The 25551-nt window shown below is 33.5% G+C and overlaps 3 protein-coding genes across 4 annotated transcripts; 1 reads left to right on the top strand and 2 right to left on the bottom strand.

Annotated features, from left to right (window-relative positions):
- Window positions 1–932: 932 nt before the first annotated feature.
- Window positions 933–2455, top strand: LOC114735434 (histidine-containing phosphotransfer protein 4-like). Its single transcript, XM_028923130.1, has 6 exons — window positions 933–1030; window positions 1211–1341; window positions 1443–1511; window positions 1730–1801; window positions 1925–1997; window positions 2095–2455. Exons 1-6 carry the CDS (start codon window positions 971–973, stop codon window positions 2104–2106), a joined length of 417 nt encoding a protein of 138 aa, XP_028778963.1. The 5' UTR covers window positions 933–970; the 3' UTR covers window positions 2107–2455.
- Window positions 2456–5935: 3480 nt separating this feature from the next.
- Window positions 5936–12531, bottom strand: LOC114735432 (NADP-dependent malic enzyme). Its single transcript, XM_028923128.1, has 20 exons — window positions 12265–12531; window positions 11714–11961; window positions 11195–11315; window positions 10970–11044; window positions 10481–10632; window positions 10276–10381; window positions 10108–10173; window positions 9752–9847; window positions 9571–9642; window positions 9371–9454; window positions 9089–9187; window positions 8819–8866; window positions 8612–8665; window positions 8419–8517; window positions 8229–8318; window positions 8057–8134; window positions 7788–7862; window positions 7612–7702; window positions 6845–6973; window positions 5936–6277 (listed from the first exon to the last, which is right to left on the bottom strand). The coding sequence occupies exons 1-20, from the start codon at window positions 12292–12294 to the stop codon at window positions 6189–6191; spliced, it is 1902 nt and encodes a 633-aa protein (XP_028778961.1). The 5' UTR covers window positions 12295–12531; the 3' UTR covers window positions 5936–6188.
- Window positions 12532–14635: 2104 nt separating this feature from the next.
- Window positions 14636–22722, bottom strand: LOC114735430 (ABC transporter G family member 29-like). 2 transcript variants are annotated; one of them, XM_028923127.1, is made up of 21 exons: window positions 22394–22722; window positions 20892–21101; window positions 20584–20668; window positions 20333–20492; window positions 20152–20228; window positions 20008–20061; window positions 19500–19892; window positions 18806–19404; window positions 18238–18398; window positions 18010–18119; window positions 17765–17918; window positions 17635–17681; window positions 17458–17592; window positions 16937–17269; window positions 16547–16837; window positions 16369–16452; window positions 16149–16282; window positions 15840–16067; window positions 15576–15747; window positions 15169–15423; window positions 14636–15071 (listed from the first exon to the last, which is right to left on the bottom strand). In XM_028923127.1, exons 1-21 carry the CDS (start codon window positions 22720–22722, stop codon window positions 14799–14801), a joined length of 4284 nt encoding a protein of 1427 aa, XP_028778960.1. In that variant the 3' UTR covers window positions 14636–14798. The 2 variants fall into 2 exon arrangements, with proteins under 2 accessions (XP_028778960.1, XP_028778959.1); XM_028923126.1 differs by having other exon boundaries at window positions 17458–17681.
- Between the last annotated feature and the right edge of the window lie 2829 nt (window positions 22723–25551).

Here is a 25551-nt window from a genome sequence, read left to right as displayed (position 1 = left end):
AAATAGACTTGTAATAGATGCATTTACAATTACCAAAAAGAAAAAAGAATTTCAGGATAATTTCTTGAATATGAGATCAGGAGAGATGAATACACAAGGATCTCTCTATTGAAAAGATTCTTCAATTGGACAATTTTTTTTTCGTTTGCCAACCTTCAATTTGACATTTGAATAATTCAAATTTCAAGATATTTTATGGGGACCAATTCTAAGATATTTTATATTGACATTTTAAAATGTGGCAAAAAAATTTTAGTATTTTGTATAAAAATAAATACCACATTGTTCTAAAAAGCTTAAAAAATAATTAGTAAAATTTTATTAATTTTAAAATTTGGAAGGATGAGGTTAAATCATTTCAAATTTGAAATTACTAAACTAAGAGACGTTTTAATTGAACCAATTTAAGTTAGGATGCGTGTAAGAATTCTCGTGGTTGAGGGTTTGCTTTTTAATCATTGTAAATGAAACAAACTTAACTAGGAGGAATCCTCAATAAAACCTTTTTTTTTAGAGCTTCTGCTATCAGGAAAATATACCCCTTGTGCTTAGAGAGAGAGAGAGAGAGAGATTTTAATCAAAAGCAAATCTTACATAGATAAGGTTTTTTTTTTTTGCCATAATACAAAAACAGCGTTTTAACTGTAGATAATTTTGAACTTTTAATATTAATTTGAACTGTACGTTATATTATTTTTAATTTTAATATAAGCCATCGTTTTCTAAAATCATGTTCAATTTTCTTGTTTTATTATTGCAAAATAAGAATGAACAATTAAAACACCAAACAAAATTTACACAGAGGAACCAGATGTGCCATGAGATGTGTTCACTTTTGCCTTAAAGTGCAACCTATACCATTTCATGCATCTCATTCTTGCAACTTTTCATCTTCTATATAAGCCCTAGTTTCTCTTCTTCCATCCCATGCTCTTCCACTTTCACTCCTTCTTCTTCTTCTTCTTCTATTATGGACAGAAACCAATCTCGCAGGCAGCTTGCTACCATGAAACAATCCCTCTTTGACCAGGTTCTTCTCTTCTTTTGATATCCCCTGTTACTTGTTATTAGTTTAAGCCATTTTCTCATGTAGTAAACATGCATGGCTGATAAACTACACTAATCCTACTTACTACTTAACAATGTTCCATGCCACAGACAATAAGTTAAGAAAAACAAAGATCATAAAGCTTCTACTGGTTGTTTTCAGGGATATCTGGATGAGCAGTTCATCCAACTGGAGGAACTGCAGGATGATGCCAACCCTAACTTTGCAGAAGAGATTGTGACTATTTACTTCCGTGATTCTTCCAGATTCATTTCAAACCTTGAGCAAGAAATGTCAGTTCACTTACTTGTTTATCCAAATTTTCATTTCACTTTCCTTGCATGTGATTGTGTTTCATGTTAGTGTTGTGATGACTCTCTTGTGGTCGTAGCAGGCAGAGGACCGCACCAGATTTTGACAAGCTTGACAGCATTATGCATCAGTTCAAAGGAAGCAGCTCCAGGTAAATATTCTTATCATTGTTGCTAGTTTAGTGACTAGGATGGGAAACCCTGCACCAAAAACTAGTTGTTGAGATGAAAGAACCAACCCACTTAAATATCAGCATACCATGCTACTCAATGAGGGATTACCATCAATTTCCATCATATTTTCTCTGGCTTCATGATCAAAACCGGAAAACCTAGTGATTTCAACTCATTTTATTACATGGGGTTGCAGCATTGGAGCCCAGAAGGTGAAAACAGAGTGTACTCTGTTTAGGGAATACTGCGCAGCAGAAAATGCAGAAGGGTAATAAAATCTATCTCTAAAATAGATACATTTTATTCTAGCACACAGGATTTGCTAAATGAACTTCTATATATGTATAGCCAAGAATAATGCAGCTTGACATATATTTTATAAATAACGCAGATGCATGAAGAGTTTCCAACAACTGAAGAAAGAGCATGCTGTACTGAGAAAGAAACTTGAAGCTTATTTTCAGGTTGCGTCTGTGCATTTATAAGCAAGCATTATAATTATCTCAGTAATATGGCAACAAAATTTGAGTTCTAATATTGCTTTTAATTACCACTGTGCAGCTAGCTAAGTAACATCGGACAAGGGGGACAGACAGCATGTATCCCCAAGTTAAGACAGCATCAATAAATATGCTTGTTGTTGTTGTTGTTGTTATGAGGCTCATGTAGTTGGTGGATTTTGTAGCTTCAAATGCATTTTCACCAGAATAATATATAGAAAAAGATATAATAATGGGTTTGGGATATTTTGCTTCCATACATACTAGTTTTGTTTTAAAGCTTGAATGATAAATGTTGTGGGATATTTTTATTCCAGTGGCATCTGACACCTGAGTTTCATCATAGTATTTGATAGTGGAAGGATGTATATGATTGTAAGTTCTACATATTGAATACATTATTAAATACTTATTTCACGTTAGTTTCTTTTATCATGATAATTTCAGGAACTTAACAATTTAAGTAATAATTAAAAAAATTATTACATAAGTTAGAAAAAGTTACCAATAACTTTATACACTCATTGTATAAAAGCTCTCAAAGGTTGTGGCTTCAATTTCACATGTAACCTCAATCTGTGCCTTTTTAATAATTAAAAGAAACTTAGAAAAAGTAGTATGATACGAAACTCCATCTTAGTCATGTCAATTAATCTTAGCCAACTAACATACTAATCCAACTATTACTTTTTGTTATTAATATAAAAGTTAGTCAGAGAGTTAAATTTGATATTAAATATAAGACCTTAATTCACTTTATTTTTTACTTATAATTTTTTTCCTCAAAATGTCTTCATTGGTTACAAGGAACTTCATCGAAATCATAGCTCCAACACACGTGATTAAATATAGTAATTTAGGATATTCAATATGTATTTGTTACAAATAACCAATTCAATTATTTTTTTTAATATACTTAAATTCGTTATTTAACTTTTATAGTTGTCTAACTTTCATATTAAAGACTGAGAATAGTAATATAGTTGATCGAATTCATCATCCAATTTATCTAAAATTTACTTTACATAGAACTATTATTTTTTACCACCCTTTACATATAACTATTGGATTCAAGCCCAGACAAAAAAAATGATAAAATATTTAAAAGAATTACATAATGTAGCTTTTATAAATAATATAAGAAATTTTGTTCGTGAAAAATAATATAAGAAATTTAATTTGTTCAGGCATCATTTTTATAAATAAGCTGAGGTTCATTTTTTCATTATTTCAATTATTTTTATTTAATTAGGATAATTGAACTTTATAGTAATCTAACATAAAGTATACTAAAAATATTCATGACTTATACTTAGAATCAGGAAAAAAAAAGAAGAAGAAGAAGAAAAGGATTCCATATCTATTTATGATCAATAAATATAATTTGTTGCCAATGTTGGGCATCTGCCGCTATACTTGCAATCAATGTTTTGGGGTTACCGGCCTCACTGCAAATAACTGAAATAAGCAACTACTATATGCGGTTGTCGGAAGAATGGGAGGATGCCAGGTGCATAATTAATTATATAATTTTTAAAAATTTATAAAAAATAATTAATTAATTCTTATAGTTGGCAATAATAACCAAATGGAAAATTAGAAATAATAATAATAGTGAGGTATTAGTATATTCTATTTCCTAACATTAGGCCTGTATGCTTTGGGAATGAATGAAGTACTTATTTGATGAAAAACTTCTTTAATTCGTGGAATAAAAAAAAATTAGGAAAACATAAATTTCAGAAACAAAATAATTTCAGATCTTATATTTAACACCAAAAACAGATGGGGAATATTAACTACTTTGTTATAAGTGTCAAGACAAAAAAAACTAAATGAATAAATTTAAACTATAAAAATCCAATTCTAAATTCATAGTTACCCAAAAAAGAAGAAGAAGAAAGAATAGCTATGAGATCGGATGAAAAGCAACTATAAAAAAATTTTAAGTAATAAGTGAGAAGTTACCATTTTTCAAACGAAAACTTATCATTATAAGCTACTATGTTCTTATTGTGATTTTTTAGTAATTATATTATGTTCTTATGACTTAGGTTACCAGGCATGGTTGGCCAAAAAAAAAACCTACAGATTTGGTTTCTTTCTTCCATCTCTACCCTTCTCATCTGCTACCCATCTCGACCATTCGGTTAGTCAAAAATTTTAGTCGTTGAAGTTTCATTCCATGGGCTACAATTCGTTGCAAAACATAAAAGGATTTTTTTTTGGGATTAAAATGGAAATATTCCTATAAACTTATAACAAATGCACGCTTGGCACCATAAATAAATTTTGGGTGAAAAAATACACATGATAATTTCAAATTGTTGTAAAAGTGCCACAATCGTTAATTATTATAACATCGACCATTTGTTTGACCAAAAATACTGATGTGGATACTAACGTGGCTTAGAGAGTGTAATAAAAAAGAGTGAAGGTGTAAATATATCTATAAACTTTTATCAAATATGCACCTACTATCATAAACAAACTTGGGGTGTAAAAATACCCACTATCATTCCAAAGAATCTTAAAATGCTATAGCAATTTAATTCATTAAAGATGATTGTCTAATTCAAACTTTTGACCAAATTAAGTGATATAGACGCTAAGTTAGCATTTTAGTTTTCCCCCTTCAAGTATAACCTCTTCCTCTTTGCAAACTAGAGGAGAGGTGACAAGAGTAACTGAGAGAGAATAACATTGCTCTTCTTAAAAATAGAGAGACTTTGACAGATAAAATAAAAGAGTAAGTTTTGTGGAGAGTTTCAACTTGTCTTCTCTTCAATAAAAGTGCAACAATGAGGAGAGGACGTCATTGGGATTAGAGGGAGACTGAAATGTAATCATTTAAAAAGAAGAGTGAGTTGCACTTGAAGGAAGGAAGCTGAAATGCTAGCTTAGGGTTCATGTCATCTTATTTAGTTGAAAGTTTGAACTAGAAAGTCATTTTTAATTAGTTAAACAATTATAGCATATTAGGGTTGTTTTAAAATGATCATAAGTATTTTTACACCCAAAGTTTGTTTATGGTGTCAAGTGCATATTTGAAACAAATTTGTAGATATATTTGCACGTTTACTCTTTTTTATCAGATCCTGTAAGTCACATCAGCATCCATGTTAGCATCTACATAAGCACCTTCAGTCAAACAAATAGTCATTGTCATAATAATTAGCGGTCATGACATTTTTGCAACTTTTAAAATCATTATGTGTATATTTACACCCAAAGTTTGTTTACAGTGTCTAACGCATATTTATTGTAAATTCGTAGGTATATTTGCATCTTAACTCTTTTTTTTTAAATCACAAAAAGGTTCCAAGTAAGTAATGTGCTTTAATACAAGAGTTGGATAACTAATTTAAAAATATTAAAAAATTAATTTAGTTGGTTATTTATTAGAAATATGTTTTGACTTTCCTAGATTATTCTCTTTAACCATGTGTATTAAATGCCTTTTAGTTAAAACCTATCATAATTAATAGAAATATTTTTTTTAAATAAAAGATAAAATAGATTGTGATTTTATAATTAAAACTAAATTCAACCTCTCCAGTAGTTCTTATATTAACGACTAGGCCTAATGCCAAATCTTCCAAGTTTGACTATTTATTAAAAATTATTGGAAAAGGACCTGTGAATCACAGAATGAAAAAATTACAATTCCTCTTTCCGATATCTGAGTCAGATTAAAAAATTAACCATTCATCCTGCATGTTTTCTTTACACAAGTTTTTTTTTTTTTAATAAAAGGACCTATTAACAATAACTTAATTTCAGAGAATCATTAGTAATCAATTTACTTATTTGGCATTTTTATGTGATTTTCCCCTTGCTTTTGATGAAACTTGGATCAAGAACTATCTCCATTATTATTAGATATAACAAATGTTTGCATATAAATCAGGCAAAATAAAACCTTTACACAAATCATACCTATAAGTGATTCATCATATAAAATTAACACTATTACATATAAGTTTCCAAGTTATTGTCTACACCGACTAGCACTACCAACAGTAAACAGCTAGGCTTTCTTACTCACTCAACAAACTACAAGAGCAGATGAATATTTAAAATAAAAAAAATTGACAATAAAAACAATTTCACGCCAAGGTCAAGAAAATAAATAATAAAAAGGATATTGTTTCTTCACCGATATCTTCTGTAGGCTGGAGTATACATGCAGCTCTCAGCAAATTTAACCAAATCTTTTGGTTGAGGAAGACGAGTGGCCAACCCTGAGCCAAAAAGAAAACTCACTTCTAGCATCATTCTTTTTCTTTGTTTTTTAAATTTAAAGGCAAGAACAAAGCTTGCAGAGTTAAGACAAGGACAGATTAACCTCAGACAAGAAAATAAAAGGAACAAATAACTCTAAATCATCCAAGAGGCAGTCAAGGCAATAGGTAGGATGGTTCTGAATTCTAGTATCATTCCAACAACTAAGAAGCCAATTATCAGGGTATTCAAGAGAACAAATGCTTGAGACAGCATATGAACTAGGCCATTTTAGTATCATGGAAAGAAAAGAGATTGTCTCTTATGTTTTCTGTGATTATTGCTCAATAGTTTTTACTCTTTTTTATTACTTTTTAAGATAGAGAAACTAGAATAATCATCTTTGATCTTTTTTTTTCTTTTTGGCCTCATTTCAATTCATTCTGCTCTGTGCTAACCAGGTCCAAATGTTCCTGAGAAATGTTTTGAACCATCCATGTGTAAAGCGTTCATTAGAGGATCTGATAACAAATGATGATATAATGTATTCAAAGCTTTGCCGAAATGGCAGATAAGAAAGGCCTTACCAAGTTCATATGATTTGGCAGCTACTTTTGCAGCAATATGAGCTGAAATCTTTCTGATGTCTTTGAACGGTGGGTAAATGAGTCCCTTGTCAAAGTGCTCCTCTCTCACTTGTGAAGCCAAAGCCTCCGCTGTTTCAAGAAATAAGAGCAAACATCAATTCCATAGCATATAAAATAAAATATTCCAAAGATTCAGGTAATGCTCATTTACAAATTCCTTGCTAGCACTTTCATCTGTCAACTCCGACAAAACAGGATTAAATTCTTTAACCAAGAATTATTGCTAAAAAAATAATTCCCTCTTTCACTTGACACGGCAGGTTCAAAATGATATGCAGATTATGCTTCCATGACATGGATGTGTTTCAACTCGAGAAAAATGACTTTGAAATGGTCTTTGATAGTTCTACTCAAAATGTCCAAGTTAAAAATGACTTTCTTTGATAGTTTGAGCTTTGCAGATGGGATGGTCTTTGGCATGGTATTAGAGTTTGCTTGGCCAAGTAATGAAGAGTTTAATACATATTTGGGTGAGAGTGAAATGAGAAAAAAATTACTCCTACAGTCCTAAATATAAAACCCATTTTGTAATGTAAAATTATATTACAAAATAGGTCTTATATTTGACACTGGAGGACTATGACGATAATGAACAAGGGCAATACATAAAACCAATTAACTTATTCATATTGAACTCCTATAGCTCTATTCCTCCCACTTCTACTTGTCCTTAGCATGAAGTTAATATTCACGTCTCATGCACTTACAGGCTGCCAAAAGCAAGTCATCATGTACACGAATGGTCCCAGACATTATTAAACCCAGACCAAATCCAGGAAATATGTATGCATTATTGGCCTGAAGGAAAAAGAAAGAAAACACACAATTAGTCTTAATTCCAAATGACAATGTTTAACATGTAAAATTTCCTTGAAGCTGGGACCTGGCCGGGCACAAGTACTTCCCCCTCATATTCAACTGGGGCAAACGGGCTCCCACTAGCAAAAATGGCGCGTCCCTGATAGTAATGCATGAGGATAAGGGCCAGATACAAATAGATATAGTCAGTGATATGTTTCAGACACACACATATATTGAGGGAAAAAAGACCATAGGGAAGTACTTATATAAAGTATATGAACAGCCTTGGAAAGAAAGGGCCAAAGAAGCTTGGATTATGGCATACAGATGCTGGTTGCATGTTCCTATTACCTTGCTCCATGTATAAGCTTCTTCAGCAGTACATTCTGCCTTTGATGTTGGGTTGGAAAGGGCAAGAATCATAGGTCTCTGCAACCATTGTTACATGACACATCACTTTGTTTTTGTAAGTGGGAATGAAAGTCCACATTAAGAAGATGCATCAATTGCTTGAACGTAGTACCTCGTTAATTTCAGTCATAGCCTCAATCACCTCTTGAGTAAAAGTTTTGCCTCGACCTGATGTTCCAATCAACACTGTGGGCTTAATTTTCTGGGAAAACAAGATTGAAAATGTAAGCAATTTAAAAGTTCTGTTCTCTTGTGTATGGGTGCAAGCATGTGTGTCTGGATATGAAGGGGACAGTTCATACTTTAACCGCATCTACAAGTTCTGTGATCGGTTCATGTTCATGAGCCCAGGGCTTCTTAAAATGTTGAAGTGATTCTTTACGGGAGCTGACGATCAATCCCTACAAAAGCAGTAGTAAAAGATACGAAGATTAATCTGGTGTATAACAAACATCTATTTTATAAACGAGAGAACTAAACTAGGTTATATACAACCTTTGAGTCCACCAACCAAATGTTTTTGCGCACTTCTTCTAGTGATGCCCCTGTCTGCTTCAACAGTTATAGTTTCTCATTCAATATAAATTTGTTCCCCACAAATAAACAACAAAAAAGAATCAAGGAGAGGAAGAATAAACAAAGTCAAACTAGTGACTCTTATGTGGCCAAAAAAATGTATTGACTCCTAAAGCAGATGGCAACCTGTTTTGAAGTTTCAAGTGCTATGAGCTCTGCTATTCCAGTGCCAGCCTGCAAGCCCCATTATAATTTAGCCATAAGAACATAATCGCATGACAGTGGGAGTAATTTGTATGTTTACGATAAGGGACCAAGTGAAAGATTCACTGTGATTAGATAATATCTCTGTAATGTACTTAGTTCAGGAGATATCTTTCTACATTCCGTTCTTTTTTTTTTTTTTTAATTGTACCGGTTGAGAAAGAGACATAATTTCAGGTTGCATGGACTTGCCTCTCCGGCTCCAAGGAATAAGAATTTGTGATCAGATAACTTCCCCCCAACAAATTTCAGGCCTGCAACAAGTCCAGCAAGGACTACCGATGCTGTTCCCTGGAATGAAGTAGATAGAATATCAGAGATAGATAAATGGGTTTTGATTTATTGTACTGGAGTTGTATATTGAGTGATCTGGGTTCAGATCCAATCTCAGCCAAATTAACAAAAAGAAAAGAATACTAGATATGCTTAGGGACTAAAGCACATGAATTCATAACTTGAAACAAAAATATTTACCTGAATATCGTCATTGAACACAAGATGTGTTGATCTGTATCTTTCAAGTAGATCAAAAGCATTGTGGTTTGCAAAGTCTTCGAACTACAAATATGGTACAACAGGTTCAGAAAAAAACTGAAAACCAAAAATTAGTGATTTCTGTGTATTGCAGTCCATCAAATCAAGAAATGATCATTCCTTTACATGCAGCTCAATACCTGAACAAGGATTTTTTCCCCATAATTTTGCTTGACTGCTGTCATAAATTCATGGACAAGTTCGGTATATTCCTGCAATAAGAATAAATGAAAATATTACAGAATAGCTCAACAATTTTAATGATAGAGATTAAGAACACTTAGTTCAACACTATTGAAGAGAAGAAAACAGATCATGAACCTGGCCGGTTGCTCGCCTTTGCCTGAGCCCTATATATAATTCATCGTTCAACAGTCCCTCATTATTCGTGCCAACATCAATGGTTATGGGCAAGCACTGAAACAATCAAATAATAAGATAACATTATAATAGGAAGAAAAAGAAAATGGAAATGACATTATGCCAATCCCCACTGGACAACTTCACCATTATAATAAACAATATGAAACTATGATTTGCCAAAACAGGTGTTTTTGTACCTCGATTGAAAAACTCAAGTTTCAGTAACATCAATAAAGTCAAAACTATGTAATTAATCCTTTCGATGTTATATGGGCATAATATATGACTTAGCAATGTGGATTGCTAACACTTACAGCAGAAGGGCGTACTCCTCCTAGTGCAGTATATAAAGAAAGTTTCCCCACTGGTATTCCCATCCCCTAAGAAACACAGCATAATTAACAAAGAAGGAGAGATAACAGTATTAAATCTTATGCTTCAAATTACCAGAAAACTTGTTTCCATAACAGTAACAGAAATACCTGACAGCCAAGATCCCCAAGACCAAGGATCCGCTCTCCATCAGTCACAACAATGACCTGAATGTCCTTCTCAGGCCAATTTTTTAGTACTTCAAGAACCCTCCCCCTTTCAATCCCATCCAAAAGAAAAGTTACAAAATTATTTTAACTAAAAATTAGAGAAAACACTGAATGAAGTGGAAAAGGCAACTGGAACAAAACTCACTTCTCCTTCAAACTTATATAAAGACCCTGAGGACGCATATAGATGCTCCCATATTTCTGGCAAGCTTCTCCAACAGTAGGAGTGTAGACAACTGGGAGTAACTCCTCAACATGATCAATAAGAAGTTTGTAGAACAGCCTTTCATTTGTCTCCTGCAAACCATTATGTACTCTGAAAGCATTAGAGTTCAAGTCCAAATTTCAAAATCAATATGTACCCTCAAGGAATGATTTTGCTGTAAACAAATTACGGATAAAATCGCAAAAATATAGGGAGTTTTAAAAACTTGACTGTCTGTGCAAAAGTGAACAAACAAAAGGAAACATAAAATCTTAGTAATTTAAAAATTCATTCCCCGCAAATCCAACAAAAGTTTGCTGCAATACGTAAAATAAAGGCTAAATTGAAGGCGACCAAAAGCTTCATTCTCTTTCTGTTGTTATTTTGTTAAGATGTGTGTATCTATAGATAATTTGTTTATAAGATGACCTGAAGATTCATCATTGCCATGTATTTCTGTAATGGAAGTTGATATTGACGTATATGCTGGAGCATTTTCTTCACCTGAACAAGAAATAAGCAACCCCTTTTTACTCAATGTCGTACAGGCACATTCTTTGACCAAATAAAAAAAGCGCATTTCCAATTTATTCGGTCATTACACATAATAATAAGAAAAATATTCACAATATTATTAAGTCAGAGTTATCTGACCTGAGTTTCTTGTGGAATGCTTGTTGGGGGAAGAAGACCTCGCAAGAAGTGAGCATCCCTTTCTTTATCGGTGAAGGCAAGCCCTTTGTTAAAGTGGGGATCTCGCAACAAGGTATACCCACTAAAAACGAAGAAGTCAAAACATGAGAATTCTATTCTCTTGCTATACAGAAAACAGGAGGTATCCCATTGAATAAATTATTGCCGTCATTTGGATTTGAACAAAGAGCAAAACATTCTGTCAATACAACCATTGAAGAACATCAAATATTCAGAAACATGCATATCAGACAAATAAACCAATTTTACAACAATGAAGCTGTTCAATTTGAATCAATTATATAAGGCACTTAAAATATCTGCCAATGAACGTATTCAACATCCTCATTCACACAAGCTTTATATGAACCCCATATTAGAATCACAAACTCACAATGTGGGACTGAAGTCCCACATTTTGCACTCAAGTCATGACAAGGTAGCACATAGTCTTTAACTATAGAACATTACTACTCCCACCTAGCAACAGAAACACTCCATGGAGTAACATATTGATCTTCTGTGGCCTTATCCTCGCCATAAACATCCCGAACACCGCCGGCTACTGTTGGATTATTGTCCACGTCAGCTATAGTCTCCATCACAGGGCTGTGCTTTCTGTCACCACCTGAACTACCGCTAGAAGCCGAACATGCCACCCTGAAAGGAACAAAACGCCTCCTCTGTAGACTAGAGGAACTGAAACATCCAGCTAACCCTGTGTTGCTCTGTGCACAAATTCAGAGTAATAAAACTTTATACCCAGGTAAGCAAATCATGCAATCTCGGGAACATAAAAAAATAGTAGATTTTTTTTAAAAAATAAAACTCTGATAGAGAACTCATAAGCATAATTTCCAATGAAAGGGTCTACATTCTTGTCATATCAAATTGTGAATAAAAACAACCAGACAAAGCCATTGTTCTGATTTACCAGGAGAAAAGTACTAAAGTAGTGCCTGAGTTTGAATTTGGTTTTTTGTTGAGGCAGAACAAGGAATATGGTAAAAATTTTATGGATTTGAATTTACCAGGAAGCTGCATCCATTGGATGAGATCATGATGCCGAAAGAAATGTGAGACAGAGAGAGTCTTGCGGTTGTTGTATAATCGTATTTCGGGGGGGAGAGAGAGAGAAATAGAAAGAGATAGAGAGAGTCTTCAGGGAAGGTGCCCTTGCTTTTCTCTTCAATTCTCTTCTGCCTGACTCTCTCTGTCTCTCCTCTCCCTCTTCGCCTGAATGCGTCACAGAAGATAGGAAAGAGGAGAGAGAGTGAGAGAGAGCAGAAATTGGAACAATATAGGACTCGGTCCCAAGGCTCTGTTTGTTAGCTGGAGGCGGGTAGGTGACAGTTGTGACGCTCCCAGGAACGTTATGTGTTTTGTGCAGCTGATTTTTATTTTATTTTATTTTTAAATGTCTGGTGGTGAATTTAAAAAGCGAGGCAAAACTGCATTTGAGTATTGGTTAGAAAGATTTATATTAGAAAAAGTTTTGAACTTGAGTCTTGAATTTCTTAAGAAGAATTTTATAATTAAATTATTTATCTTCAATTACCTTATCATTTTTTTCTCTGTGAAATTTTTGAATCACCTTATTTAGACATCACAAATAATATCTGGACATCATTATATTTTTCAATTACCTAAAATTTCATTATTGAATGAGATTTAAGTATTGTTAAAATCAATGATAATGTTTCTATGTATTTCTTTTATTTATAAGGTTTGAATTTTTAACTTTATATAGGATAATCAAGTAATACTTCTGGTCTTTAATATAAGACTGCATTTGACTTTTATTTTGATCTTAAATATAAGACCCTAATTTACTTTATTTCTAATATTTATGCTTTTTTTTTAAGGTAGTCCTTCTAATAATGGTAGTTCTAGCCAACACACTCGATTAGCAAGGATATTTTAGGCAAGATAACACATATTTATTATAAATAACTAATTTAACTTATTTTCTTAATTTTTTCAAATTAGTCAATTAGTCTTATAATTAGGACCGGACGTAGTATATTTTTCGCTAAATTTAACTATCACGTATCGATGATAAAATCTCTAGCTTTTACAATGTGGATCATAATACTCCTCCGGTCCTTATTATAAGACCCCATTTGACTTTTTATTTGATCCTAATTATAAGACCCCAATCCATTTTGTCTCTTATATTTATGCATTTTTTTCCAAGATAATCCTTCTAATAATGATAGTTTCAGCCAATATACTTAATTAGCAAGGATATTTTAGGAATGACAACACTTATTTATTATAAATAACCAACTTAACTTACTTCCTTAATCTTCTCAAATAAGTCAATTGGGTCTTATAATTAGGACCGGAGGAGTAGTATAATATCCAAAAAGAATCCGATGTTCCAATCGTTCCACAAGTTTTCTAGTTATTAAAACTTTGTGCGAAAAGTCATGAAATGGAGGTAGGTGCACGCTTGAGTGGCCAAGAAAAGCCAAGACGTTTCATTCTCAAGCAACCATCTCCAGTTTGAACTATGTCCACAAAGCCAAATTGTTCAATCAAAATCTCATCAATAAACGAAAAATAGAATTACATTGTAGCCCACATAATGAAATATTCCTCCGGTCCTTAATATAGGATCCAATTATTAAGTTAGTTTTGGTTTTAATATACGACCCATTTCTCATATTTATCAGTTTTCTTTAAATTACCCCTATGGATACTCCCTCAACCATAATCAAGTAGAAGAGGAAGATGGGGTATTAAGAAAGATAATTATGGTATTTTAGAAAAAACGTACCACATTTCTTATAATTAACTAACTTACCTAACTTTCTTAATCTAATCAAATTAGTTAAATGAATCTTATATTAAGGATCGGAGGAGCATCAATTAGATTGTGTTTAGCATAGGAAAAAAATAAGTGGCATAGGCTAAAATTTATAAACAATAACGTCTTGCTACGTATGTTACATATATATATACTCCCCCCATCTCTTTTTAGAAGAAACTTTGGACTCTATTACATAGATCATAAAGTTAGTTAAAAACAATAAATAAGTAGAAATTGAAAATCCTTTCTCCAAAATACCCTTATTTATGAAAAAGAGAGAATATGGATGGAAAGAGATGATAACTTGAGAAATAAGATAATAAATATACTAGGTATTTAAATAAGTAATTAATGGGGGCAAAATAGAAAATTTGCTATAAAAATTTAAGATAATTTTGCAAATGTTACTTATATTTAAAGATAAGAGGAGGATGGTAGTTGTCACTTGTAGAAAAAGACGGGAGTATATTTTAAGAAATTGATATAATGTTGGGACCTTGTAACCTAATAACATTAAGCACTTCTTTTGTCTTTATATGACAATTTTCACTGTCTAGGTACTCCAATAATTCTTTACATGTCAGCCCCCCCGTCCAAAGCCAATAATAACATCATCTAGGCCATTAGCTGCTACCTCATAGTCCAAATCCACATTACTATTGAGTGCATCCATCACACCACTTCATACAATATTTCTTTCTAAACTTAGTTCTCTACTTATCTCTGAATGACTCTCATGATGCTGTTGATCTATCTGGTCTGGAAATTTAGGAATTGAATGCAAAAAGCAAACATGAAAGCAAAGAAGACAGTGAAGCCGACCAAAACTGCAGCAATAGGTCCCATGAAGTTTGGATCATACCCAAAATAGCTTTGAATGAACTCCTTGATCGGTTGACCATTATCCATCCCAGGAACTTCAATCCTGTCTTCTACATCTCCATACTGTGACACAATCAATCCATAAATTGTCCATGCCACTGGGCAAATCCAGCAATACCAAGACCACCACTTAGGAATCCTCTGAAATATGCAAGACGTTGTAAGAGTTGTAATGTTTTCAATATATATATATATATATATATATATCAAAGCAAATGGGAAGGGTACTACTACTCACTGGTCTTGGGATCATAAAACCAGAAAAGATATTGAAGAGTCCATAGAATGCTGATGAGAAAATTGCTGCAAGTTGGGTGGTGGGAGTGACTGCCACAGACATCATACCATAATATGTGAAGTACAGGAAGGAGAAGAAGCAGATGAAGTAGAACCAGAAGAACTTTGCTGCAGTCCATTCAAATGCAATCATAGAGTATACTATGATCGAGTAATATGTACATTGAATAAATATATAAGGAATTTCAATCACAACCTGCAAATTAATGAAACAGTACAATCGTTCATTATAAGCATCATATAACACTCCTTTCTTCTTATCTATCTTCTCTTTATCTTTTTTTTTTTTTGTTTGTCTCTTTAGATCTAAATGCTCTATATACAGTTAATTTTCTGACCGTGTCGAACCTGGGCTATGGCATAAGGCAAGCCTGCGTACATTCCAGCAGCCTTTTCTCGATAAAATACTGTTCTCTCAACGCCTACTACTGGTTGTATAGTTGAGCAGTTGTTGACTCCAACAAATTGGACAGCAGAAAACATGGCTCCTATAACGACTCTGAGGTCATTCCAGCTTTTCCTGTACGTACCAACATGATAAGAAAAGCAAATAGATGAAGGAAATCCTCCAATTCAACTCATAGAATTGAAGTTACTAGTACTGGTACCAACCTTCTTTTTCCAAACCCCCAAAATATTGTCCCCATAAGGAGGCCAGTTACCAAAGTGAAGAAGAATCTGACAAGGTTATAAGCTGGATTCCTCCAGTAACTCCACCATTTCTTCCACAAACAGTATTTGAATTGTCCCCATGTTGATTCTGCATACTGACTCTCAAAGTAGAGATCGTTTGCCCCACCTGGTGGTATGCTTAACTCCTTCACAAGTTCTTTGTTTCGCCTACTCATAGCCGTACATATATTCATGTTAGCTCAAAAATTAATTGCTATTGATATGTTTTCTGGTTCTCTGTCAACTTACTGGTACAAAGATGATGACTTGTACTGTTCAGCAAAATCAATTCCAAGTCGAACTTCTGCTGCAATGGAAGTTACTTCTAGCATCCACGCGGCTGGATTGTATTTGTCCCTGATTTTTGGGACACCTTCGATTGCCTGTGACAAAGGAATGAACATATATAGAATCAAATGTTTAATGTTTGTTTGAGTAAAAGAAAATGTTTATAAATATGTTGAAATACCTCAAAGAATTCTATGATTTTTTGAGAATGACGACCTAGTGGACCTGAGTAGATTACTTGCCCTCCTCTCTTCATCAGCAAGAGCTGGCGCAAAAAGAAACAATTCACTACGAAGTATATAAATGCTAGGGAGACAGAAACAAATAGAGTCACAAATTACTATGAGTTTTTTCAGTACCTCATCAAAGGCTTCAAAGATATCAATACTAGGTTGGTGAATTGTGCAAACAACTGTTCTTCCAGTGTCAACTGTATTTCTCACAGTTCTCATTACAATGGCGGCTGCTCTTGCATCTAGACCTGAAGTGGGCTCATCCATAAAAATGATTGAAGGATTGGCAACAAGCTCAACTGCAATTGTCAGTCTCTTTCTTTGCTCTGTTGACAATCCTGTTACACCTGGAATGCCTACTATAGCATCCTTGAGATTGTTCAGCTCCACCAAATCCATTACTTCTTCCACAAATTTCTTAGAAGATAACACAACGGTAAAAATTAGTTTCATGTTGTTAAAAAGGCACGTTTATTAAGGAACCAATCAAAAGAAATCACATGCTTAACGCTTTACCTTCTTTTCTTTCTGACTGACTTCTTTAGGTATTCGGAGGAAAGCAGAGAAAATCAAAGATTCGTAAACAGTAACTTGAGGTGAGTGGACATCAGTTTGTTCACAGTAACCAGAAATCCTTGCAAAGGTTTCTTGCTTCTTGGGGAACCCGGAGATTCTGATATCACCTTCAATGTAGCCACCAGTCTTCCTTCCTGCTAAAACATCCATTAAGGTTGTCTTTCCTGCTCCACTGACTCCCATTAAAGCAGTCAGAACACCAGGTCTAAACGCTCCAGTCACGTCCTTAAGTAGTTGTAGCCTATCATCTGTCACTCCTTGCTCTTTCATTTCCTATCAAAGTTAATTTCGTTAAATTTCCTTCACATGTATAATTTATGGAGCATGGCCACTTCTTAAAAAAGTTGAAGCCTTCATTTCTGTCTTCTGCCCTTTTAAGAAATAATAAATATCTAACAGTATGGCTAAGTCCAAAAATAATATAGGACTCTCTAAGTCCAAAAATAGTATAGGACTCTTACCCTTGGCATGTCCACATAGTAATTAACATTATCAAAGGACATTGCAAGCGGTGTGAAAGGTAGAACCATTCCTCTGCTGGGGCCAACTCCAGTGGACGACTCTAGTGCTGAGTTAGTATTATTTCTGCTACTCAACTGCTGCATTTGCACTTGTCTTTTGTTTATTCTAGTCTCCACTTCACTTGCTTCCTCTTCAGATATAGTAGCTTGTTTTTGTCCAAGAGCTAGAGCATCAAATTACTTTTTAGACTCAATGAGGAACTAAATTAGCTAACTAAAAGGACTGATCAAAATCTGAGATGCTTACGGTTTAGGTACACAAGTGAAAGGGTGAAGAGAACATGGTACACAACTGCTAATCCCACAATAGCTGCTGTAGATATCCAATACCATTTCGCTTCAGGGTATATACCACTGGCTTTTAATATAGCTAGACCTAATGAAGTAGAACCATCCGAAGACTGCACGCAAGGTAGGAAAGTTCGACTCAAAACTTGAAGCCAAGTATTCAGAATCTTCATTTGCTAATAGAAGCCAATGCTAATATCTTACACTTTTGTTCATCCACCTTGGGGCAGTCATTTCATTCAAAACAAGGCCAATGTAGGAATATGACATTGGTGAAATCCACATGGTCCACGCCCACCAACTTGGAATCTCATCTATTACCAATAAGCATTAGTGTGAGTCCATCAGAACATTCATTAAACAGGTCATAAGTATCTCTTTAAATCTAAGCTCTAACAATTTGATTGTGTAACGTTTGTATTTCTCACTCACTTTTGGGAAGTATGAAACCAGCTAGTAGGAAAATGAGAAGAATCAAGAGGGATCCCCCTGTATTAGCAATAATCACCGACCTACAGACCGCAGCAAGTGTCTTGTACAATCCAGATGCCATTATTTGAGTAAGAAAGAGCAACAATAGGTGCTTAAAGAACCTGAAAATGGATTAGAGCATAGCATGCTCAATTACTCCCCACTAAGTATCATGATGTATGTAATATCATTCCTGAAATTTCTTTCAATTACTGGTTTATTTTCTGAATTTTGATTCGGAATAACTCAGTCTTTGTAGTTTATTGAATTAAAAAAATTATAGGGAATGAGTTGTTCCCAGCCGAGAAAATATGGGGATTGGACTGTTTTGAGTAAAAAACTCACAAGGAATGGGTTGTTTTATGTCAGCATTTAGGACTAAATTGAAGAGAAGTTCAGGAACCAAAAGTTATATTTTCCTGCTATAACACTCCCCGACGGTTGCATGAACATGAGACATAATACACAAACATTTGAAAGACATAGAAGACAGAAGCAAGCAATGAATAAACAGGTTGCTATTAAATACCTGCTAACTTCAGGTGCATACCCTATAGTGTAATAGGTAATAGCCACCCAAAGAATGGTCTCTGACACCATTCGAGGGAATGCAAGCAGAAAATTGGGAAGAGTGTAAGTCCAAACAGGATGGAAAAGCATGTCTCGTTGCCTGTAAAACACGGGAAGCCTTTGCATGATAAGACCAATCTCTCCGAAACCATTGAACATGTTGTTAAGCATAGAGAACACAATGGCCCCAACATAGACTGCCCCATCATTCTCGTTATTCTGGTGCATGGTCGTCCTGAAGAACACCGTCGCAGTTGTAACTGCGAGAAAGACGTTCTGACATGATCTGAATATGTAGACGAAGGAGTTTCTTCTGATGAGTAGCCATTCCTTGTCCCAACATGCTTTAAGAAGTTGCATTTTCGCCACTGAATGCTTCTGAAATACCAAAGCTGCTCTGTGCCCCTTTGACTTATCGAATGGCACAGAAAGATCTCTCTTGAGCTGAACCCCGACATGAAATTCCTTGAACCTATTCACAAACTCTGTAACTGTCATGTATCTGTATGGCTTGCTTCTGTCTGCCCAATATTGTTCCTGGTCTTTTCTTGAATTAACCTGTAAGAAATGAATAATGCCTCTCATATACTCCAACTGACATTTGTACATACACACACACACATATCTTTTCTTGAGTAGTAATCAATTCAGACCTCTAGTAAGAAATCGGCGGTTCCCTTTCGTTCAGGACAACGGAAGCCGCAATATTCGAAGAATTGGAGGATGAGATCACGTGGGCCTTGGTAGACGATCTGGCCTTCCGACAAGAGGACAACATCGTCGAAGAGGTCGAAGGTTTCAGGAGCAGGTTGGAGGAGAGACATAAAGATGGTGGCTTCTGTAAGGTGACAGATCTGCTGCAAGCATTTCACTATCTGGTACGTGGTGGAGCTGTCCAGACCTGTCGATATCTCGTCCATGAAAAGTGTCTTTGTGGGCCCCACTATCATCTCCCCTGTCGTCAGCCTCTTCCTTTGTCCTCCTGATATGCCTCTTCGCATCGCATCACCCACAATGGTGTCTTTGCATATGTCCAGCCCCAATATCTATATTTCATACGTAATTAAATCATTAACTATGAATTATACGTTAATCACAAATGTTAAGGTGATGATCTTTCTTGTATTATTGAACTAACGAGGTTGACAAGAAATCTCTTACTTTGAGAGTGTAGTCAGTCATGAGACTGCTTTCTGTTTCTGGGACAGCAGAAGCCTAAGGATTCATCAAGATAATGACATGATTAAGGAGTTAATTAGTGTTTTGCAATAGATAATTAATTGGGAAGGTTGTTAAATAAATTACTTTCATGAAGAGATCAACTTCTGCCTCTGGATATATGCCTGCTTCCTTCTCTCTTCTAGCAAGCTCAGTTAATAGATCTATGACAGGATCAGTGTGGGAAAACTTGTTATTTGATCTATTTGATTTAATATAAGAATCTAACTGATTTTTCAAATTGTTTAAAGAATCTTGATGGAGATACCATATCTTGATCCAACTCCTTGGCATCTTGATGAGAAATCCAGAGTTTCTCTGACAGTCATTTCTGCAATATGCTCATCGTTTTGACTTATGTAGGCTGATGTCTTCCTAGGAACAAACTCATTCAGCTTGTACCCATTGTAAGTGATCTCTCCTTTTACCTTAAGTTTCAAAGATAATAAAACATTCTCTGATCATTTTAATGATAACTTCTGGAGAAAATGAGGCGAAAGAAACAGCAGAAAAATCTACCTTTAAACCATGTTCTAATTTTTGAGCCAATGCCAACAAAAGGGTTGTCTTCCCAGAAGAAGGCGGACCGAACAACAGAGTCATCCTGTACAAATCCCATACAAGTATCAACCTGATGTTAATTATTTTGTTAAAGCAAATTATGCACAATATAACTTTTAATCCTTGAGCTTTCTCTTAATTATCCATTCAATCCCTGAACTTTGACTCAAACAACTGAATCTTTGTTCTGAGTCAATCAACTATAGAATTGAAATATTCTGAGTCAAAGTTTTCAAACAAGGAGAGAGGCATATATGGGGACGTGCCTGGAAGGTTTAATAATGCCAGAGACGTCATTAAGGATGGTGATTTTTCTTCTCTGAGCCATGTTAATGCCAAGAAAACCAAAAGCTGATTCGATGACGTTCAAGGAGACATTTGGGAGTGTTGGTAAAGCTCTTTTGCCAACGTAGGCGTTTGCCTCCACTGTCAAATTCTCAAACCTCACTTCCACTGTTGGAAGTGTGATCCCAACCCTGCAATTTTTATCATTAAATCTATTCACATAGTTGGATGAAGTGAATGTAACTTTATCAATGTTTTCTTTACTCACAAGATTTAAATATCATCATTAAGTGAAGTTAAAAATAAATAAATATATTAAAAGAAGGGTTAGGTGGACATGTATGCATATACATAGGCTCATTGTCTTGTTTCTCTTTGTACAAGATGAGGGGGAAGTCACTATAAACTCAGTGAAGAAAGAATATAATCACCAATAAATCGCAATAACAAATTAGTAACATGAGTTTTGTTGTCATTTCTTTTACGAGAACTTATCATTTACTTGTTATAAAAAAAAAATTTTATAATTACATTCTTTTTTGAGATCACAGAGTGATTTTTTCTAGGATAATCTTTGCTCATGAGAGAAATCAACCCCATGTTTTTCTTCTTTTTTTCCCTCATTTAAAAGTTCACTTCGAAATATGTGCTCCAAGTCTCACTGTCAATATTTTAAAAAAATATTAGTAGGTGATAAAAAATTAAAAATTAAAATAATATTGGTAGGACAGGATGCAAAATAATTTTTTAATATGAAAAATGATTTTAAAATATTAAAAACAAAAAAAGAAAAGTAATGAGAGCCCTCCTGTTGCAACTAAATTTCGGCACCGCATGGATCTTTTCATTGGAGAGGATTCGTGTCCAAAAAGAAAAGCCCCTTAATTCTTGTAATATATATAGCATCAGCATCTTTCATGGAACAAGAAACATATCACAGAGTCAAAAATATTTACACTTATAGTAAGCCTTGAATCTGTTACCCTTTAATCTAATTAACCCTATGCGTATACCATATCACCACGCACACATATGTATATATTCTTTTAATATTTTGCTAATAAGAGTTAATTATCTGTAATGAGTAGTCAGTGTAAATTTGTAAATAAAGAAAATAAATCATTATTAAAAGATAATTATTAAAACATAGAATAATGTTATTATCTTATAATTATTTAAAACATTCACTTACTCAACAATTTATAATTATATAAGAATAAATCCATCTCTCAGAAAATAAATATTTTTTTTTGCCATAGCTCATGCATCTATTATATTTTTTATAAGGGTTTAAACTTGCAACCTCAAACTTAAAAAAGCTTTGAAAGAGGCAGTGTCATTTGCAACCTTAAACTTAAAAAAGTTTATAATCGGATCTACGGTATTATTACTAGCAAATCCTTTTTCTTTTTTTTATGTGAAGATATAGTATACACGTACAGCTAAAATAGCTAGCTATAGGTAAGTCTTGTTTTATACTCACCGATCAATTCTGGCTCTGAACTTTCTGAGGAACTTTTCATTATCTTCCTCGGCGACCTTGAAAATCCTGTCAATGATTTCTTGTCTCTCCTTCATATTTAGCTTCCGGACATCAACTTCCTTCGATCCACGAGGTTCCCCTTGTTCCACAAAATTCTGTAATATGCTTGTTCTTAACCTGTCATAGGTTGGTAACTTCTCTATCGCCGCCCACCTCAGAGCCTCCTCGTCCTCGTCGGAGTTTGAAGTCCGCCGAGATCCTTGCCCGCTGTTCACCACTTCTGTTACCCGACCCGTCTTGCTCGTGCTCCTCCTCATGCTTCCTTCCATTTCTTTTCCTCTTGTTCCTGCCAAACATATATATGTATCCAAATCAATATCATCCATATTCAACAAATTAGAACGAGATTGATCACAGCCATTTCGTTGTTTGTTTGTTTGTAATTTATTAACATCATGGTTAATAAAATTATATGAATGTGAATCCAATATATTGAGAACAAACCCTATATGCTATCTCTGTTTGGTTATCGGGGAAAACTCAGGAGGAGAAGAAAGCCCAGAGAACAAGAAAAGAGGGAAACTATTTCTGCACTAAGATCAAAGAGAAAAGGTGTCTTTAAAAGACAGAAAAAATCAGCCTGCAGGTAGAGAGGAAAGAAAAGGAAAGAAGCTCAAAAATATAATTGATGTGTTGGGTTATATGCATGCAAAAGAACAAAACTAAAAGAACTATGATTAAGAGATTACTGTAGGTTGATGAAGATGAAGGAGTTTTAGAATCCTGACCTTCGTCCTCTCCTGCCTGATCTTACACTTGTGTAGATTATTGAGTCTTTTCTCTTAGAAGGCGAAGGAGCGTTTTTATAGAAACCAGTTTGTGTGAGTGTTTGATAGGAAAACCGAAGAAAGTAAGAAACTGATCGCACTGACTACAAGAAGATACAATGGATCTCTTTTATGACTTCTAATCTTCTTTTTAATGGTCATAGATTTTTGAATATATGTATACCGTGTATATATATTTATATTTATAAAAAGACAAAAAATGTTCATTACAAAAACTTTATTTTACAGTTAAGATTTTCGGTTCTAGAATATAATGTTTCGATGTAAATTCACATTTTTGCAAATACTTAATCATTATTATTAAATATGAAAAAGTTGAATTGTTTTCTTTGAATTAAAAAATATATACTTAGTTGGATTAATTAATAATGTTATTTTATATATCTCACAACTACTAGGCCAACTGGAAAAAAGCTTCTTTATCACATTTTCTGTATCATTATTCTTCTTTTCGAAAATTACTATTAAATTCATCAACTAGCTTATTGGCAATTTATGTAAACCTCCTTTCCTACTTCCTAGAAGTCAATGTGTATGTGTAATTAAAATAAATAAAATTAATTGATTAATTAAGCCTGTCTCTGGACCCTAAATAGGACTATGTTAATCAGATGATACGTTAATTGAATTGGAAATTGTTGTGCATCATTAATGATTTTGATCATGCATGTTGACTGATATGGGAATGATATGGTTCATTCAACTTTAAGATGTTCTCGAGTCAAAGCATTCTTTTCATAAGAATCAGATATTCTGTATATAAACTTAATTATATGGGTCCAGGAAATTCTTTGTTCAAAATGATGATTAAAAAGTAAATGAGATCCTTCAGTCTAGTATTATAAGAGAAAATTTATAATCTCATTCATTTAATAAGTAATGATAAATAATTTCTCTTTTGGGGTTGGAACTCGGAAGTGAGCTAAAAAGGGGAAAAAGAAAAATAAATCATAACAATATATAAGATAAAGTTTTAAATATTCTAAAAAGATCCTACGAATGAGCACTTAACACACCTAAATTTTATTTCTCAAGCTAACTTTATATATGGTATTTGACTAAGTTTTTGCTTATAAACTCTCAGAGCAAATAGGAAAAAATTTCAGGTATTGGGTCTCTGGATATTTTATCTAAGCACTTTGTCCTTATATATATATTAATATCTCTTTTAAAGACTTCTCATAAATATTTGGGCTTTTTTTTTCCAGATAATGGGTAAACATTAAAGCAAATGTGATGGCAGGGTAAATTAAAAGTTGGCAAGGCATATGCATTTATGTTGGTATTAATTATTTTGATTTAAATCCTATTTCATATATATGTTATATTTGGACTTGAACTAAAAAAAAAAAAAAAAATTTGCCGACGATTTGAACTTGGAAGGATGCAGGTGCTAAATTCATTAAAAAAAATTATTCGAACGAGAAAATTAAAAATTTTATTTTAATGAAAATTTAGCTTATATTAGTCAAATGAGAAGAGCTCATTTTAAAACAAAGCATATACGACAGTAAAATATATTCTCTTTATTAATTACATAATCTGCCGAAATGATAAGCACCGTGTTTTTTCAAAACATTTAAAATAAAAAATTAGAATTAAAATGTGAAAGCAAACATAATAGATATTTACTTTCTTTTTTTTTGGTTGAGCATATCCACTGGCTGAAGCAGTGATTAATCCCCTCACACCCATAGATATTTATTTTATTCATTTAAATCAAAGCCAATTCTAGACCATAAAAAAATTCTAGTCGTTTAATGAATAGTTGATTTATAATTAACTCTTTTTAGGAATCATTCTTCAAAACTAAAAAGATAAATAATCTCATACACAGAACTCAGAAGCTGATTTGAAAATTAAAACAACGTATCAAAATCAATCCTTTTTTCACGAGTCACTGTTAAAAATCAAATCAAATCCTTGTGAGTAAGAGATTATGGATCTTTTTTTTTTTTTTTTATAATGTTCGCTTAAACAGACTTTTTTCATAAAATGTTTGGTGGTTTTTATGTATTTTAATTAACTTACAAAAATATTACTTGTCGGAGACTTTATATTTTACATTGAAACATTAATATTAACATTAATTCATAAATTTTTGGAGTTCTTTTTTTTTGCTGGTAATTCTTTTTCAATTCAATCATCCTTTTCCTGACATTACAAAAAATGATATAGACAAAATAATTTAAAAAAACAAAGCCAAAAGAAATGGCCAAGAATAGGGTGAAATATTGCAGGCATATTGTGAAAAGTGTTGAATGAAGGCAGCAAAACGGGAGCACATTAATTCCATGCTCATAATAAAAA

This window comes from Neltuma alba, unplaced genomic scaffold, assembly GCF_004799145.2.
Source record: "Neltuma alba isolate B1F8T4 unplaced genomic scaffold, ASM479914v2 tig00013207_pilon, whole genome shotgun sequence".
NCBI classification, from domain to species: Eukaryota; Viridiplantae; Streptophyta; class Magnoliopsida; order Fabales; family Fabaceae; genus Neltuma; species Neltuma alba.
This window is presented reverse-complemented; position numbering and strand designations above follow the sequence as displayed.